Source organism: Solea senegalensis, linkage group LG2, assembly GCF_019176455.1.
Source record: "Solea senegalensis isolate Sse05_10M linkage group LG2, IFAPA_SoseM_1, whole genome shotgun sequence".
NCBI lineage: Eukaryota > Metazoa > Chordata > Actinopteri > Pleuronectiformes > Soleidae > Solea > Solea senegalensis.
This window is the reverse complement of record NC_058022.1, coordinates 22525237-22543456: the sequence shown is the minus strand read 5'-3', so window position 1 is coordinate 22543456 and position 18220 is coordinate 22525237. Positions and strand designations below refer to the sequence as shown.

The 18220-nt window shown below is 40.3% G+C and overlaps 1 protein-coding gene across 1 annotated transcript; it reads right to left on the bottom strand.

Annotated features, from left to right (window-relative positions):
• Positions 1-557: 557 nt before the first annotated feature.
• Positions 558-18169, bottom strand: LOC122762711 (centrosomal protein of 70 kDa-like). The gene is made up of 8 exons (XM_044017913.1): positions 17881-18169; positions 17692-17791; positions 15638-15761; positions 6145-6325; positions 4655-4752; positions 3248-3335; positions 2982-3134; positions 558-787 (listed from the first exon to the last, which is right to left on the bottom strand). The coding sequence occupies exons 1-8, from the start codon at positions 17938-17940 to the stop codon at positions 620-622; spliced, it is 972 nt and encodes a 323-aa protein (XP_043873848.1). The 5' UTR covers positions 17941-18169; the 3' UTR covers positions 558-619.
• Positions 18170-18220: the final 51 nt, after the last annotated feature.

Here is an 18220-nt window from a genome sequence, read left to right as displayed (position 1 = left end):
GTAATCGTGAATTATGCTTATACACTCACTACAAGGTTACAGTGGAGTTAAACCTGGAAAAAAAATAACACATTCGATGTTGTCTATGTGCAGTGCCTTTAGATAATGTATGTTATGATTTGGCACTATACAAACAAAATTGAATTTAATTGAATATCACACCATTCCATTTAAATGTTTATATGCACAGCTTAGTTTAGGTTGCAGCTGTATCTCTCTATAAGCTAGTGCTATTGAATCAGTTTCCTGTTGACCTTTTACAGCGTAGACAAACAGTGATATGGACGTGAGATGAATCGTGCTGTGGTTCTGTATGTTTCATACCGGCTGTACATGTTAATCGTGAGTGGGTCTTTTCCACAGCTTTCGCTCTAGCCGATGCCATTATGTTGTTTGTTCTTTTCCGGAATAGTACTGCAGTTTATTAATAATCTCCTTCTTCTACTGGGTCAAAGAATGGTCCATGCACAGAACCAAACGTCAGACACCAATCTGTTTAAGCATATACATGCAAGAGTAATTGGACTTTGAATCTAATTCTGTATGTTAGTCCAACTAAGAATAGTTCAATTTCACTCGTACTAAGATTTACATGACACTCAGAAAACCGAACTAAAGTCTAGTGCATTTTTTTTACCTTATCTTTAAGAGAGGTGCTTTTCAGCAGGGTATCCACCAGCAATATCATGTTCTCCACCGTCACAGCTTCTGCAGAATCATGGCCACCATCGGGGAGCAGCTGGGGTAGCAGTCTGGTGATCAGTTTAGTTAAACCTTGGTGCAGCTCCTAAACACATGAATACACATATCACATTGAACTGGTAGTCCAATCTGTGAAACAAGCTGCTCACTCACTCACACCTCACTTCAGCCACAATGGACAGAAAAGGTGAATCTGGCTTTTATAAAGAGTCTGGGTAACAAAAAACTAAGAAAGCCAATGCAATTGCAAATTTTGATTGCAGTAGTAGGCAGTCGATACAATGCTTTTTATCTCCTGTATAATTTCAGTTCTAAACTGTGAAGATTTGCACCTGGATCAACAAGTAACATTACTAGATATATACCCATATACACTGATTTACACCTGAAAACCTGAGAAGTATTTCACATCAGCTTGTCATTGGTACATTTTTATTTATTATATATGTGCTCAGCCATGGAAACACCAGGAACAAGCCTTCCAAGGGTCATTTTGAGTGAAAGTGGGATTTATAAGCTTTCCAACAATGTCTAACATGTAAATCTGAAAATATTTGAAAAACATGTTGATGCCATTTAAAAGTAGGCACTCAAACTGGTTTAGGAAAATTTTAGCCTCAAAGATTTACACCTTTTGGGAGCCAAGTGAGATTATCATTACATTATGTAGCCCCAACCCCCAGGTCCAGCTGTCAGTGTCATATGATATCTTTTAGCCCACAGGACAGAAACTATTGTAGTAGTTTGATGGTTATCAATCGCAGGTCTAGGGACCCTGAGGGTTCTATGAAGAGGTCCCAGGACGTTCCCAGAGAAAAATAAAATGAAATATGAATATACATTTCATAAAATTGAAAAACAAGAAAGGTAATATACTTAAGAGTTAGAAGGATAGATACATATTTCTAATATCAAATCAAATCAAATACATTTAAGTCTCTCTGTGGTGTAGAGTAGATCAGTCTGTTGCTGAATGAGCTCCTGGCTGATGATATGCTAAGCCACAGATAGTTGCTAAATCAAAGTCAATACTTCATATACAAAGCTGTTTCATTCACACATTATTCAAGCATATCAGGTTGGTTTGTTTTTCAAGCTCTCGTTACAGCTTATAATACGAATATGAATTCATATAATCTGATCGAACAGATCAGGACGCTGATCAAACAGAATTTTCGTAGATTTGTTCTTTGTGCTCCCTCACTTGTTCTTCGTGCCATGGTTTTTTGTTTTTGGGCGGGCCTTAGGAAGCTATCTAAGTATATGTAAGTATCTAATGTTTGCTCATTGTGTGAACTGTTGGGGTTCCTGCTCTCCTCGATGTTGTCTATGTACAGTGCCTTGAGATAATGTATGTTATGATTTGGCGCTATACAAATAAAATTGAATTGAATTAATGTTCAGATGTTGATGGGGAAAACTTGGGGAACGAGTTCCAGAAGGACAACAACTCCAAACCTGTGATGACTTCCAGTCTATTGAGCTGTCACTCCAAAACTCAGTAGCCAATCAGCAGGTAGGCCTGCCCGAAAACAAAAAACCACGGCGCAAAGAACAAGAGAACAAGTGAGGGAGCACGAAGTGCAAGTGTATTTTCAAAGTGTTGTTTGAAAATATTGACACAAATCTATTTCCATATGTATGTGACTTTGAATGAACACTAACATAACGTAGTTTCAAGCGTTAGTGAAAACTCACCCCATAAGAAGATAGGAGGTTAATAAGAGGTTTTGGGTGCTTTCTTTTCACCCAGGGCGTCATGTCGCCTAAAAGTGTCCAATTATTCTCATATCCTCTTTCAGTCGCTAAAGAATCCATCCGTTTGTTGTGTATAAGCTCTGGAGAAAGTTTACAGAACACGTAGCCGCCTCTTCTTCCGTAGCATTGCAAAAGTGAGATCGACGTCAGCATGACCAGAAGCCACTGTCTTTGTACATACAATAAGTACAGCCAAAGATTTGTACAGTAACAGCCACAATTTGGTTCTTCTGCAATGTGTTTTTCCTTGTCTATCTTCAGCGGCTGCATATTAAGTAGCCATGTGTTTCCTCTGTGGCACAGCTGATTAGCCGAAAAAACAACAAAAGCAATGGAATGTGTTATCACCACACCCTAACTAGGAATCAATTCACAGCGATCAAACAACCCTAATTCCCCCAATACTGTGATTTAAAACATTTAGTGGCTTCTTTGAAATTTCAACTTGCATTTTCTGTAAAAAACGAACTTCTTTGTTTGACTTGTTGCTGGTTTTCTCGTGGCTGGTCACATATATTTACCTTCATGAGGTGGAGCTGCTGGGCCCAGAATTCAAGTGTTGGGAGCAGATTATGAAACTCAGCCAGCTCCAAATCAACAGAGGCGGGTTTCTGTCTGTGAAGTTGTAATGGGGCGCTGAGATTGGTCACAACAGCGCTGATCTCAGTCAACAGCTGGAATACAGACAACAAGTACTGAATCCTCATTAACTTTATACACACATAAACAAAGACTAAGTGTCCATACAGAAAAATCATATCAATAATGAGGAAAATAATATGTTTACTTGGCAATAGTGGGCACATAAACTGGATTCTCTGGCTTTCCAAGTGGACTCTCTAATACCAGTGGTGTTCTTGTCTTCTTTAACCAATCTGCAAAGTTGGGTGATACTGTTGGTGCTGTACTAGTGGAGTCTCTTATGAAGAGTGAGGAGAAGAAACAGACACAGAAAATGTATCTCACAAAAGACATTCAAACAAATCCAGCTGTTAACTTGGAAGCAAAGCAATTTAATTGTAATATTTCCTTTTCTATTCTTTTAATCACCTTTTAATCATATTACCTCTAGAAAACATCCCAGTAATGTTGGTTCCTCTTTGTGCAGGGGCCAGCAGGGGGCATGCATATGAAGTCTATTTTCTATCAATATTTCAAGAGCGTGGTATTTCAGCTTGAGAGCAGAATTTATTAATTCCATGTTCAGATTTTGTGACGCGTTCCCTCAAACCCTCTGCTCATGTTCAAATTTGCTTGAACTCAAATATGTTGCTGCTCGCACAGAATTTGTACACTCCAGCTGCAGCACTCCTCTTCCTACTCAGACTGCTTCTGTGTGTGTGCTTCAAGTCTGCAAGAATGAAATGACCAATGACCAATGATAATGTAACTTTGGGGGAAAGCATCACAAAATCTGAAAGGGTAGGATAGGAAAGAAAATAACTCCATACATCACAGGCAGACACTACTTTTCTTACAAAACCACACCACTGGCTATTCCACTACACCTACTGATACAGGTTCTTTACTATGTGGACATTTTACTACTCGAGCACCAGCAACAACTTCTTAAGCTCCTAAGACACCTTTTAAAAAGAGTCAAAATGAATAGATAATAAAAGCAATAAAACATGTGACAGATGAAGGGAGTGCATCTGTGCCTATTTATGTGCTAAGAGGAACTCAAGAAAGAAAGCTATGATTCCAAAATATTACTATCTCTAGTAAGCTATTTTTATTCAGGGAGGGCTCTGCAGCCAAACCCAGCTGACATAGGGCGAAAGGCGGGATCACACCCTGGACAGATCGCCAGTCCATCACAAGGCCAACACACAGACACAAACAACCACTCTCACGTCTCACCTACGGTCAATTTAGAGTATCTAATTAACCTCTGTATAAACGGAATGACGGATTTGGCAGGTCACTGGGTTCCTGCTAAGCACTGAACGATTTGGTGAACAATTTTCTTGAACAAATCATTTTAATTAACGGATTCTAGGGATTCAGTACAGTCAAAAGAACTGCCATTCCCATCAATAATTTGTGTACATTTGCTATGTATACAAACACATATCCTGCATTACAGGGTGAACAAAAGCTGTTTCAAATTTTATCATCATGTTCCTACTGCTGGTCTGCAGCAGAGTTGTGTTTGCTGATGTACAGGAAAGTCTCACACTTTTGAACTAACCGATGCTCTTCTTTCAAGATGAGATGAAGTTTCCTCTGAAGCTGTGGCATTTTCTCTCTCTGCCTTGACAGCTCCTGCTCCAAATCCTCAGACCGTTTCTAGAAATAAAAAAAGTGCTACTATAATGACAATTCAACATATATATGTATGTATATATATACATACATATATATGATGGAGACAACCACAAGAACAAGAACATATTAGATTACACATTGTTTATACAAGGCTAAATTCAATTTGTGTAGTCCCCAATTAAACAATCAACTAAAGGTACTTTCTGTATTGAGTTACATAGTGAGACCTTGGTGTCAGTCAAGAAGGAAAGGAAAGGTACACAGGTACAGGTTGGTGTGACTCCAGATGCTAGGACAGCTGTTCAGCCAGTTGTTTCATTTAGAGAACACGCTGTGCTCTCTCTCTGAATGAATGAGATCTCCCTCACAGGCGCCATCTTGCATGCACGCCTACAGCCTTGCTGCTGCATGTTTTGGCCTGAGATCTGGGGCCTTGCGTTAATTTTGGTTCCACACACAAACACACAGACAAACAGACACACACACACACACATATACTGGTGTTTGTTGTGTATAGCTTGTGTCAATTTAAGCTGGAGTTAGTGAAATTACTTATTATTACTTCAAATTACTAAATTTTCATTATGCTTTTGGTGTTCATTGACTTAGATCACTCAATTAACTTTGTGATATTTACATTCAGTGATTTACATTGCTTAGTGGATTTTTTTTTCAAACATATTTAATAAATAAATAATTATAACTATTTTTATAAAAAAAAAATTTTAAATCAAATTGCCAGATTGTCATCGCTTTACCCACATTCCCACACCTGTCAGACCTTGGCAAAGTGTTTGGATGGTTGGCTGACACAAATTCTCAAAATGCCATTTTTGCAAGCCCTAGATTTGCTATTTGGGCTATATTGTCACACAAAAAATAAAAAACAAACTAAATAAATAAATAAAACTGCATCTTTAAAATTAACTGCACCTATCTGTCCAATGAAAAGTATTACAGCTCTGTGTGTACGGTGAATAAAAATAGCCGGTTCACGGGCAAAAATATAAATTGGCACCTATGACCACAGCCTACCACCTGCAGTCTAACCAAACTGAGAGGGTGAATCGGACAATCAAGACCGTAATCATGTTTTGTCAACACTCCATCCGACTGGGGACGGTTGAGGACTCGCCCTCACTTGGATGTGTCGGCTGGGTTCACTGCCAAGTTGGCCTACTTGTACAAGGGTCCCTACAGAGTGGATCAAGTGATGTCAGACTTGAACGTCAAGTTGTGTGCTGTCTCTGCACATCAACGACTGGAGACATTTACCTAAATATCATTTAAAACCTCTTTGTTGTACAAAATTCTAGCAGGTTTTTTCTGAGAATGTTTTTTTCAAATTTACAAGCTTTCAAGGATATCAAGGACCCATTTGAACCCTGAGTAATGTGAAGACACCTCACATACTTGTGCTTCTTGTTTTTCCTGCAGAAGTTGCTGTGTGTGGCTGTGATGCTGGATAGTTATGCTGAGGTAGCGGTCCTCCATGTCCTGGACTCTGACCTTTACCTCATCCATCAACCCCTCCAGGTCTGTGACCCGCTGAGACTGGTAAACCGCTCGTCTCATGTGCTCCTGAACCTCCTCTCTGACAACACACAGAAAACTCTTCAAATTTACATTTATTTTATAACATACATTCATCACATTGTGTCCTGAACACGGTGGGCTTAGCCTGGATATGTAAAGTCCAGTTGTTATAGCAGCAAGTTAACAGCAATTAGGAAAATATCCTTAACTATCCCTTGTGAAATTGTCAGTTGGACAGTTGGAGAGAGGAAAGTTTGATTGTTTGTGATTGTTATTTGTGGCTGCTTGCAGCTTCTCTTTCCTCTACCTCACTCCTTCCCCTCTGTTCTACCTCTCCACTCATCTTTGCTTCATTTCAGTGAATGTATCCCTGCACTATGAATGGTCATCGTGGGGAGAGAAGTTTAAAAGGAGGAGGTGGTGTTGTCAGCTGTTATGAATATGAGTTTGCAGTTATAAATATGAATCCACAGTTATGAATATGAATCTGCAGCAGTCACATAACTCTCAAAAATACGTCACAGGGGCCCCAGGCATTGTGTATTGAGCAGAAGATTCATCGATTTCACACACTGCGCATGCGTTCACAGCTGAATGAATCTTCTCTTTTTGAATCTTCTCACAGTTCGTATTCATGTTGAATAAATCACAACCGAGTATGTGCGCATCTTTTTGACAGTTGTCTTACCCCATAGATTTGCAGATCGGTTAAAGATCAAACACGATGATTGTTGTTCAGAGTTGAGCGCGCGAGAGAATTACTGTTGTACTGTAAATACGTTTGTGTACATGCTCTACAAAGACATGATCGGCTCAGTCATTACCTGCTTTGCCTGCTGTAGAGTAGCCGTGTGCAACACTAGCGCTGCCAGATTTACAGCTGTGCACAAGAGCATGCCCCGGTAGTTACTGGAGTAAGATCTTTACATGTTACCAGAATACTTCATGTGCATGTATTGTAAACATAATCAGTATGCTCGCTCACGTCGGGATTGGACACCAGGGGAGTGATTCTGAATGACAGCCTTGACAGTGCCATTTGATTGGCCAGGGACGCTGAGGGAGGATCTTTTTGTAAATTGTGGCTGTGTGTAGTTTGACACATACTGCACTGTGCGTGCCATTGACAAGAGACATGGAGGCTTGCTCAAGCTGTAACACAAGGGGATACCTATTAAAGGAGACATATTATACCCTATTTCCCCAAGTTAAAATAGTTCCCTGGTGTCCTAATGAACATGTCAGTGACATGCTTTGGTCAAAATACCATAAGGATGAAGCACCATAGCAGTTCAATAACCCTGCTAAACCCACCCCTTTCAGAACACTCTGTTTTGTGCATGGTCCCTTTATATGCAAATGAGACACAGGCAAACACACACCCACTTCTTCCAGGGGGTTTCTGATTTGTCCTCTTTACAGCGCTCACTCGCTCAGCTCCTGTTCCCTCAGCTCCATTCCTCTCCCCCTCCCTCCACTAGTTCTCCGACAATATCAACATGGCGGCGTGCGCGGAAAACAGTGAGAGTGGTGTCACAGGAAGAGACGTCCGACACAAGGATCAAGCTGAACACTGCTGAACTGTAAATCAGTTATCAGGACGTACTGAACAAATATTTTTAATTAGGACGTGTCAGAATGGTCAGTTATGAGCTCTATGTGACCTTTTCTTAACAATGTGTGTGTTTGTACGTTAGTGAAATATGTTCGCTGACTAAATACGGCGACCGCTGGCCGCAGTCTCATGTGAAGTGGTGTGAACACACGAACACGCGTTTGCTGACTTTACCCGGCACATTAGCTTCATATATAAAATCCTCTGAGGCTGTAAAACACTGTGCAGCCACTATATAATATAACTATTATGACTTATAAAGTTTATAAAGTAGCAGATTTTGATAGTAAAGCCACTAAAGACAAAATATAAAGTGTATTGTGAAAAATGTATCCATATTGGAAGTATTATGTTTGGTATGAAACCATAAACAATGTGACTTTTTATTTACATGTAATGCCCCTACTGGCTGAATCTATGTTGCTCTTTATGTTGTGAAAACTGGTGGTACAAAACAGGAGGCTGTAAACATTTCAAATGTTTATCTTCTCCATAAAGATAAAGCCCACAACCACTTTATTCAGACAATTTTGATTTTACAAAAGCAGCCAAACACTTCTCATTTTCTCATTTTCTCATTTAATTTATAATAACTAGATTTTTGCCTTCTTTTTTTCTCTCTTTATTTTCTCTTCGTTTTCTCTTCGCTCTTTATTTCCACCGGCTCTACTCGCCTAGCCTCGCCACACCACGCCACGGTTTAAGTAGCGTTTCCACAAGCATAGTACTATTTTTAGTACCTGCTCAGGCGAGGTTCCAAAAGCGTGCTGAGAAGGTACTATGCGATGACTGGTCAGACTGCCGGCCACTGACTGGCCAGAGTGCCGTCACAGGAAGAGACGCCCCACACAGATCAACAGCGTTGAACTGTAGATCACTTAAAACTACTAAACAATCCTAAAAATGTGTTCTGTTTCTGTGTAGACATGCGAAAAAAGACAACACTGAAAAGGACGACATTTCAGTCACATGTGGCAGCCCGTGCGTTGCTAGCACCCTGCGCTCCTCCAGCAGGCTGGCGATCTCAGCTGAGTTTTTTCTCTGGAGGAGCTACAGCAGAAGACCACGGCCGACACATCGCCTCAGTCGAGACCAGCGCTGACACATTGGGGCAGAGGATACACATGCTGGAGAAGACGTGTGTGGCGCTGGCTGATAGTAACACCAAGCTAGCAGCTAAGGCGGCTGATTTGGAGGGCCGGAGCCAGAGGAACAACATAAGAATCATCTACACTACAGTCTCCTCCCGAGCTGGACAGAGCGCATCATTCAGCCTTCATTCGCTTTCACCGCTACCAAACAAGGGAGCGGTCACGACTGGTATACCACCTGTTCTCACCTACAGTAGATGCCCAACACTCAGTTAGTCAGTCACCCGATCTTTACAGGGAGAGATTAAAACTTCAAACTGAACTCGACCTTCTGTCAACTAGAGAGGTAGAACAATTACTACTACATTCCCGGGGGCGTGTTTCGAGGCCGGCTCTACGCAGGGGCAAGATAATAAATTAAATAAATGTCTTGCCCCCTCAAATCGAATTTTGGAATTTCAGAAAGCACATTTTAATATACTCACAAAATTAATATACATTACAAGTAGACTGCAGTAGCGGAAAAATCCGCCGAAAAAGGGACACAAATGATACATCCCTCTCATCTCTCTGTCCCTCCACTGTGCTTGTATTCACAGGCTGCGCAGCACAGACACACACACGCACACACCCCTCAGCCCTCAGTAAACAGCCAATCACTGTTGCAGTATGCAAATGAGCCAAGACATAACCTGACAGTTTGTGTCAGGTTTCAGCACGGCCACGGAGTGGGTTAGACTTTGAAGGAGCAGCGCTATGTCCACTGCATGTGACAAACTGAAGACTAGTGACCTGTGTCTGACGTACCCCTACGTAAAGCCCCGCCCCAGGCTGTTCTGTACTGTTTTTTTTTTATAATCACAGCGGAGAGAAATTAGTTTTTTGAGCCGTTTAGTTGCCAAAAAAAAAATAGTTCTGCTGTATATCTGTTGTGTTTTATAAATTAGTTTGAGAAGATGTTTAATTATTATTCATAAGACTACCTTTCAGTTTTGTAAATATTGACTATAGTGTGTGAAGTCCTATTTTAGATTTGAGAATTAGGCCATCCAGTTAAGAAAAATGTTATGTTGTTGGTTGATAAAATCTGGATGAAGGATGTTTTATTTTATTTTATTTTATGTTATTCATTTATTTTATTTTTATTTTTCAGTCCTGAGGGATTGCCACCTTATTGTGGTCAGGGGGTTTGCGTGCCTCAGTGACCATAAGAGCTATACTAGCAGGAGCTTAGTCTTCAGGTGGGACACCCAAGTTGGACAGGTCTGAAGGTTGGGGTTGGACACATAGACCCCTTTCAGTGAAGAAAGCATCGTTACTATAAGCACAGAAAAAAAAGTGCTGGAGCATGATGTGTACACATGATGCCCAATCTTGAACTCCTTCGGGACATTCTCTGGATATAAGTTAAACATTCAAAAAAGTGAATGCCACTCCATTAATCAGGCAGCCTTAACAATGTCAGCGTCGTCTATTCCATTTCAGTTCTCTAAATCGGGGTTTGAATACTTAGGTGTTTTAGTTACACGGTCCATTCGTACTTTAAAGGAATGCAATTTTACAGCCCTGACAGAGAAAATTAAGACAGATCTGCAAAAGTGGGGTCATTTGCCTCTCTCTTTGGCAGGGAGGGTACAAAGAATTAAGATGAACATATTACCAAGGTATTTATGTTTTCCAGTAATTAAAACTGTTGACACCATCATCTCTACATTCATATGGGCAGGCAAGACCTGTAGAACCCTACTACAGCGGAGTAAATCTTTGGTGGACTGGGCTTGCCGAATTTCCGATGTTATTATTGGGCTGCAAACACGCACAGGCTGCTTCTGTGGTTCACTTCCCCACAGTGCAACTGGTGCTAACACGAGACTGCCTCTTGTTTCTGCTGCGTGCCACATTTGGGCTAAATCAGTCAGATTTTTTCAGGTATTTTCAGTTATGGGATTTTGCGAGATCACACTCTCCAACATTTCCTCAAATCCTGCCTTCCTGTGGCCTAGACCATATACTAACTGCTGACACTCTATCTAAGGGACATGTCTCTTATTTATATGCACTTATTCTGCCAACTAGTGAAACCATGGTTGAGAAAATTAAAGCAAACTGGGAAAGCGAACTACAGATGAACCTCTCTGACCACTTCTGGGGGAAGGCTTTAGAAGCTGTGAACTCATCCTCCTCTTGCGCCCGGCTTAGTCTTATTCAGGTTAAAGTGCTGCACAGGGCTCATTATTGCAAAGCCAAACTTGCCAAAATTTACCCAGACACAGTAGAGGATAAATGTAATAGATCTTCACTCTCCCCGTGTGATTTAGCACATATGTTTTGGCTGTGCCCCAAACTGGCTGGGTTTTGGGAAACAGTCATTAAAGGGGACATAATATGCAAAATCAACTTTTTAATAATTTCAATACTTATATTTGGGACTCTGGAGGCCCTACCAGTCGCCAAAGTGTGGAAAAAGAATACTCAGTCATGTTTTCGTGGTCCCCCTTATAGGCGATAAAACACGTGATGTTGAATTCCCTGCAATTGTGACGACAGCTTGCACATTTCACCGCAAATGTTACCACCCCACCAGTAAGTTTACTTTGAGAGCTCCACCTTCAATTCAATTCAATTCAATTCAATTTTATTTGTATAGCGCCAAATCATAACATATATTATCTCAAGGCACTGTACATAGACAACATCAAGGAGAGCAGAGAACCCCAACAGTTCACACAATGAGCAAGCACTAGGCATCAGTGGAGAGAAAAAACTCCCTCTTAACAGGAAGAAATCTCTGACAGAAACAGGCACCTTAGCTCCACCTTGTCCCTATAAAATGCGAGAGTGCAGGTGACGGAGGAAGAGCGGTATTATGTCAACGCGGAAGGACAAGTGTACTGTTGGTGGCTGCACAGTGGAGTACAGTGTTTTACAAACTTCCAGCCTACCTGTGTGCCGTCTGCCTTCATCCTATGCACATGTATGGTGATGGATGTCACAAAAGGTGGCGTATTAGCAGCCCTGGCCTCTAAAGTAACTATATATACATTTGTCCATTCATCTTCTTTTAAATGTATTATTTATTTATTTATATTTATTTATTTTTTGAGACTATTCTACCTGCTATGCTGTACGCTTACTTTATGTTTATTTTTTATGTTTTTCTTTTTTTCTTTCTTTCTGTATTGTATTTTTATTTGTTTTGCTGTCTATACCAACAATTAGTCTGTCTTTTGTTGTAGGGGTTCGGGGGAGGGTTGGCAGAGGGTCCACAAGGTCCCAAGCCAGGATAGAAAAATAGAAAAAATTGAGAATGCCTTATGTTTCTTAACCTTGTGTTACACACTGTCCTGTTGCATTTTCTCGAATAAAATATGGCAAAAAAATAAATAAAAAAATGTGTCTTTTAATAAAGTTTATAGTTAGTGTTGGTTCAAGTGAACTCTGTATCGTCGATATTGAAGCTACCATAGGCCTAGACTGCTGGAGGAACAGCCATTATGCAGGGGGCACTCTCTCACTTCCTCTCAGTTTATCTGTCTGTCTCTCTCTACCTCATCTCAGCACTCCTTTTATCATGATACTAACTTTGTTTTCACTCCCTCCCCCTAGTTTGTTCTCTTCCTCTCACTCTTTGTTCTTATTTCGCAGGTATACTTGATTCCAGAGCTTTAATACCACAGCTATACTATATAATAACTATATTAACATAGCTACTCCTTACTGCTAACTTTAATATTATCCTTTTCCATCCTTCATCAATGGCTTACCCTGTTCTGAGGGTCACATGAGGAGCTGTAACCAACCCCAGATGGTGTTGGGGCAAGTCACACCCTGAACAAGATGATGAAGATAACTGTGATGATAATAATTGTCATTAATGTTATTGTTGGGGATCAGCTCATTCAAGATGAAGTCACATGCATCTTGGATGGAGAACACATGGCCCCTTGCTCATAGACAAAGAGTGTCATAAAACTCAGTCAATAAAGATCCCTTATCTTCCACACATCAGTGGGAAACCCACCTCAGTGGTCACTTTGTGACATGTGACCCCATGTAACAGGCAATACAAAAGCCAGGTTTCCCCTCCTTTTTTCTCTTCTCTTCTCCATCTCACTGGAGGACACAGGCTCCTCTGCTCTCCCCTGCCCTTCTGGGTGCAGGAAGGACACAGACGTCAGCTCTTTGACTGAAGACCCTTCAGCACAGAGCTTAACAAGCTTCCAGCAGCAAGAGAATCCACTCTGCTGATCTTCGAGCAGGTCCACTCACAGCAGCCTGCTATTCTCCCAACAGAGGCAGCGACACCAGAGCCTGCCTAAGGATCAACCAAGGATCCAGAGCCAGGTTAGCTCCAACTAGCTAACTTTTGTAAGGAGGAACCTGAGCCACACACACCAGAAACAAAGTCAACCATCTACCATTCCTGGACCAACAGACCAACAGCACCTCAAAAGGACACTTTTGCATCTTTTAAGGACTTGGTAACGTAACTGGGCCTAGCATAGCATCCCACTACTTGGCTAAGCATAGATGAAATGTTGTATTGAGTTACTTGCTCACATAAAGTGTCATTGCAATGTCTAGATTTAGGTGAATATGATGTTAGTGATGTCCATGCTTCTTAGCTTTCAGTTCTAGATGTGCATGCTTCTAACCTCTCATGTAACCTGGCATCTCAGTTTACAAATGTAGTTAACCAAGAAACACAGCAGCCATGCGGTCAAGAAGCCATCTTTGATTCCGCCATCTTTTTGTAGTTTCTTTGTCAACCGCCATCTTGACTTGTAGTCTACCTCTATCTGACTTGACCATTTGACCTGCACACACACAGACTCTCTCTCTTTTTCACACACACACACACACACTGTATATAGTTACATTTAATAGATATTGTTGTTTCATTCTTTGATGTCTTCTTAATAAATGTTTTCTAAAATATACATTCTGGTCTGATTAATATTGCACAAGTGTGTATATTTGCCAACCTCTTCCCTGTAGAACCCCAATCCTTCAATTCACCTAACTATTGATGTAGTATTGTGATTTATCAAGTTTATCAAGTTAATTATTAATCATAATCCAAATTGGTAGTCAGCTTAATTTATGAGACTGTTTTGGAGGTTATGAATTAATTGTTCATTCAGAAGTGATTGTTCTCTGTTTGAGAGGAGTGGTGCCCCAATTCGAGTTTGACTCAACTTTTTATAAGAAATTAATTATTCCATAATTAATTAATTATTAATATTCTAAATTCATAACCAATCACGCTCCTAATCCCAACATTATTAATTTACCTTCTACCTTCTTCTCATTCCTCCCTTTGTAAATGTTATCTTTTATTTGTAATCTGGTGAATCAAGTGTTTTTGTGGAGTTTTTCCTCACTCAATGTGAGGATCTAAGGACAGATGGTACCACTTGCTGTACAGACTGTAAAGCCTTCCGAAGCAAATTGTGTTTGTGATGTTGGGCTAGGCCAGTGGTTAACTATTATTTTCTGTCATGCCCCCCCAGAGGACAGAAATGTTTTCACGCCCCCAAATTGAAATACTATTGAGAAACTGGTCGTTTTTATTTATTTATATGAGTTGTTCTGCGGTCACACGGTGTTGTAGTGGTTAGCACTCTCGCCTTGCAGCGAGAAGACCCGGGTTCGAGCCCCGGTTGGAACAAGGGCCTTTCTGCATGGAGTTTGCATGTTCTCCCCGTGTGTGTGTGGGTTCTCTCCGGGTTCTCCGGCTTCCTCCCACAGTCCAAAAACATGCAATGTGGGGATTAGGTAAATTGGACACTCTAAATTGACCATAGGAGTGAGTGTGAGAGTGAATGGTTGTTTGTCTCTAGCTGTGTGTGGCCCTGCGATGGACTGGCGACCTGTCCAGGGTGTACCCCATATTTTGCCCTATGTCAGATGAAATTTGCACCAGTGCCCCCTGCGACCCCCATGTGGAGGATAAAGCGTAGAATCTGGATGGATGGATATTGGGCTATATAAATAAAATGTTATTTAATTGAACAAGTCCAACACTGGTGTGTAATGATCAGGCTCATGTTTCCAGTTCAATGAGTACACTGAGCCATAAGATGGATGTCTCGAACAAACAAAGATTGAATGACAAGACGACAGATGGTCATCACAACACTGCTTGTACATTATTGAACAGATATGCAGATACAAAGCCCCCACATACTTGATGTATCTCCCTTGTATTAGAGCTGAACAATTCATCGACATTTTATCAAAATAGCAATACAGCCTACTGCAATTTTTAAATTGCAAGGAGGCACAATATTTCTTAAACCCAAAATATATGTCAAATTACAATTTTAGGTTAAATATTGTCCTCACACATCATATTCTACAGACTACAGAAAACATCTTTTTTTCCCTCACAGATCTGCACAAATATCACACAATAATCATTTTAAATATGTTATTCAAATGAAAATTGTGTGTGTGTGTGTGCGTGCGTGTGCGTGTGTGTATTATGAGTACGGGCTGCAACGATTATTCGATTATTAAGCGATTACTAAATTAATCGTCATTTGATTTTATAATCAATTGTTTGAAAAACATGCTTGAAATATTTTCAGGTTTCTTTGCTCCATATAACAACAAAATCCACATTTAAAAGACATAACTTTATTATTAATTATTGCCTCACTTGAGTTGGTTGTTGGACTTGACAAGCTCCTGGATGAGAGCCTTCCTTCTCTCAGAGTCCATGAGCATTGTCCTTAGAGTGGCCCTGATCTCACCAGCTGACTTCTTGTCCAGCAGAACCAAATCTATAGACACATGAGGATGTTTTTGACAAAAGCAAAAAAGCAAGGGACCTGTCAACGCAATGCCAGGTGTACAATTGTTTAATTTCTTTCAAAGTAGAATTTCACTCTGATAGTTAAGGGTTTTCTGAAGTGTGGTTGTTTGTGGTATTAACACATGTCATTGCATTGAGAAGCAGCCTGAGACTCACACTCACTGAATACATAGCAGGAAACCAAGATAAACTGTTTTTATTCATATAACAAAATATATACCACTTAAAGTTGACAGTATCTTATGAATATGTTCTCTGTTTTTTCTTCCCACAGACAGTCTTTTCTGACTAGAAACTGAAGTTGGCCCAAGTCCATAGAGAAAATCAAGGATTTTACGTCACAGCACACAGAAGTAGTTGATCAAATGTGTCATTTTGTAACCTCTGTGTTTGAAATCCTTATTGATAAAGTCACAAACATAAACCAAAGGCAGCAGTCGACCAACAGCTTGTGTCAACAGACTGCAAGCTAGTGTAAAAATGCTAATTGTCTGGACAATGGTGTGGGAGACTAAGCACTTTGCACACTTCAATTTTCAGAGAGAAAGGTGGTCTAACAGCAAGAGAAAGCAACAAACATATTCTTGAGATTTTGTGGACTTTAGCAGGCATTGTGGGGGACCATCTTACACAGTACTGACTGTGTGTTGTTTGGGAGAACAGTGAAGAAAGCCTGGAGTTTGTGATGAGTTCAGTTGAAGGAAATTCATTTGAATATATTTGGCTAAGGTGAAGAGAGGCAACATCAAGACAGGCATGTGCATATGGCAAGCCATTTTAACATTTAATCGAACCACACTCCTATCTGTAATTACATTTTAGATATCCATAATATCATTTCTCCTAGTCAAAATGTCATTTTAGTTTTAACATTTAATAGCTAGACTGGATGAACCGAGAATGCTAATTACAGAGTGTCCACAGAGGTGAGCTGATCACCTCCAACAACGTCGCTGCCAAACTATAAATAAATCATATCTTAAGACACAAACAACATTTTTGAATTCTAAATGACTCATTTCTTGCCTTGAATGATTTTAAAACTGTGTTCCGGGACCCAGAAAAATAATTATTTCAGGTTTATATTTGTTTTCTCTGCTGCTTTGTTCCAGCAAATTTCATTCTGGGATTCATGGCTTTCCCATATGCTCAAGTCACCACCATGCTTCGCCTGCCTGGACATTAGCTGTAATTAGCATTCTCAGTTCATTTGTTTGGAGACAGTAAATGTTCGATTCTCTCAAGATTTCTACCACAGTTGTCAATAGAACGATGTTCTCTCTCTCTCCACAAATCTCCACAAAGTGAGGTCATTTGTCCTAGGAAGAATGTCATTGTGGATATCTGAAATGTTCTTTTTGATGAGGAATAACTGAATTTTTGATATCTGTAATACATATCCAGTCTAGCTATTAAATGTTAAAACGGCTTGCCATATGTGCACCTGTGTCTGATGCTACCTCCCATGCAGTCCTGATGACACGTATAACAATCTGTCTAATGATGTCTAACATACGTCATTAGAATCAGGAAGACACATTCTGTTCCTGGAATTATCTGCTTTCGGCTTCATGCTCATCTACATCTATCTATATCTCATGTATATTTGCTGTCTTACTGACAAGGAATGAACACAATAGCTTTCTCTTGGCAACCTTAAAATATCCTTGAAATTAGTCTGTACAATATGTTCTCTCCTAACTGGACTTAAAACTAGCAATAGCTCTGTTATAATAAATAATATTTAAAAACGCCAAAGGCTGACAAAGGGTTATGAATCTCACTCACTCATGTGTCAGTACCTCATACTACCACAACTTCAAAAAACCTAAACTATCAATTAAAAATGTTGATAAATAAAATGCAAATGTTGCATCTTAGCAACCAGTGGTCTTTACCTGATAGTTGTTTATTCTCTACAGGATCAGCAAAGTGCACAGGCTTAAAACCATGATGCTGGAGGAGTTTATTCACGTCATCCCATTCCACCTGCTCCTGCTGCACACACACACACACACACACACACATAATCGAGGAAATGTCTCAATAAGCCCCACACAACAGATCAATATGAACTCTCACACTACCTCAAACTGCCTGCAGGTCCACAGATACACGTAGGTCTTATTTATCGATCCCACATCCATTATTTTAAGTTGTCCCTTCTCTCCTGGCAGTTACTACGTCTGATCACTGCGGTCAAGTCAGCCGTGGTTCGCGTTTGCTTGGTCAAATCAGCCGCACGTTTTTTCTAGTGCGCGAATCTATTAACATTTACGGTAATCGTAATGAAACCGCACTGACGAGCTGCTGGTAGTGACTGTGAGTAGTCCAAGGTTCACACACTACTGAACTTAGTACTTCCTTGACTACTTGCATGCATAATATTAATTACTTTCACTGTGTACTTCTTAAGTAACCCTGTGT

Excerpts from the sequence above, each read along its gene's own strand:
- LOC122762711 (XM_044017913.1), bottom strand. The coding sequence starts at position 17,940 with ATGGATGTGGGATCGATAAATAAGACCTACGTGTATCTGTGGACCTGC. Across the intron at positions 17,792-17,880 it reads GGACCTGCAGGCAGTTTGAG|CAGGAGCAGGTGGAATGGGA; the intron begins GTAGTGTGAGAG and ends GTGTGTGTGCAG. Across the intron at positions 4,753-6,144 it reads AGGAAAAACAAGAAGCACAA|AAACGGTCTGAGGATTTGGA; the intron begins GTATGTGAGGTG and ends TTTTATTTCTAG.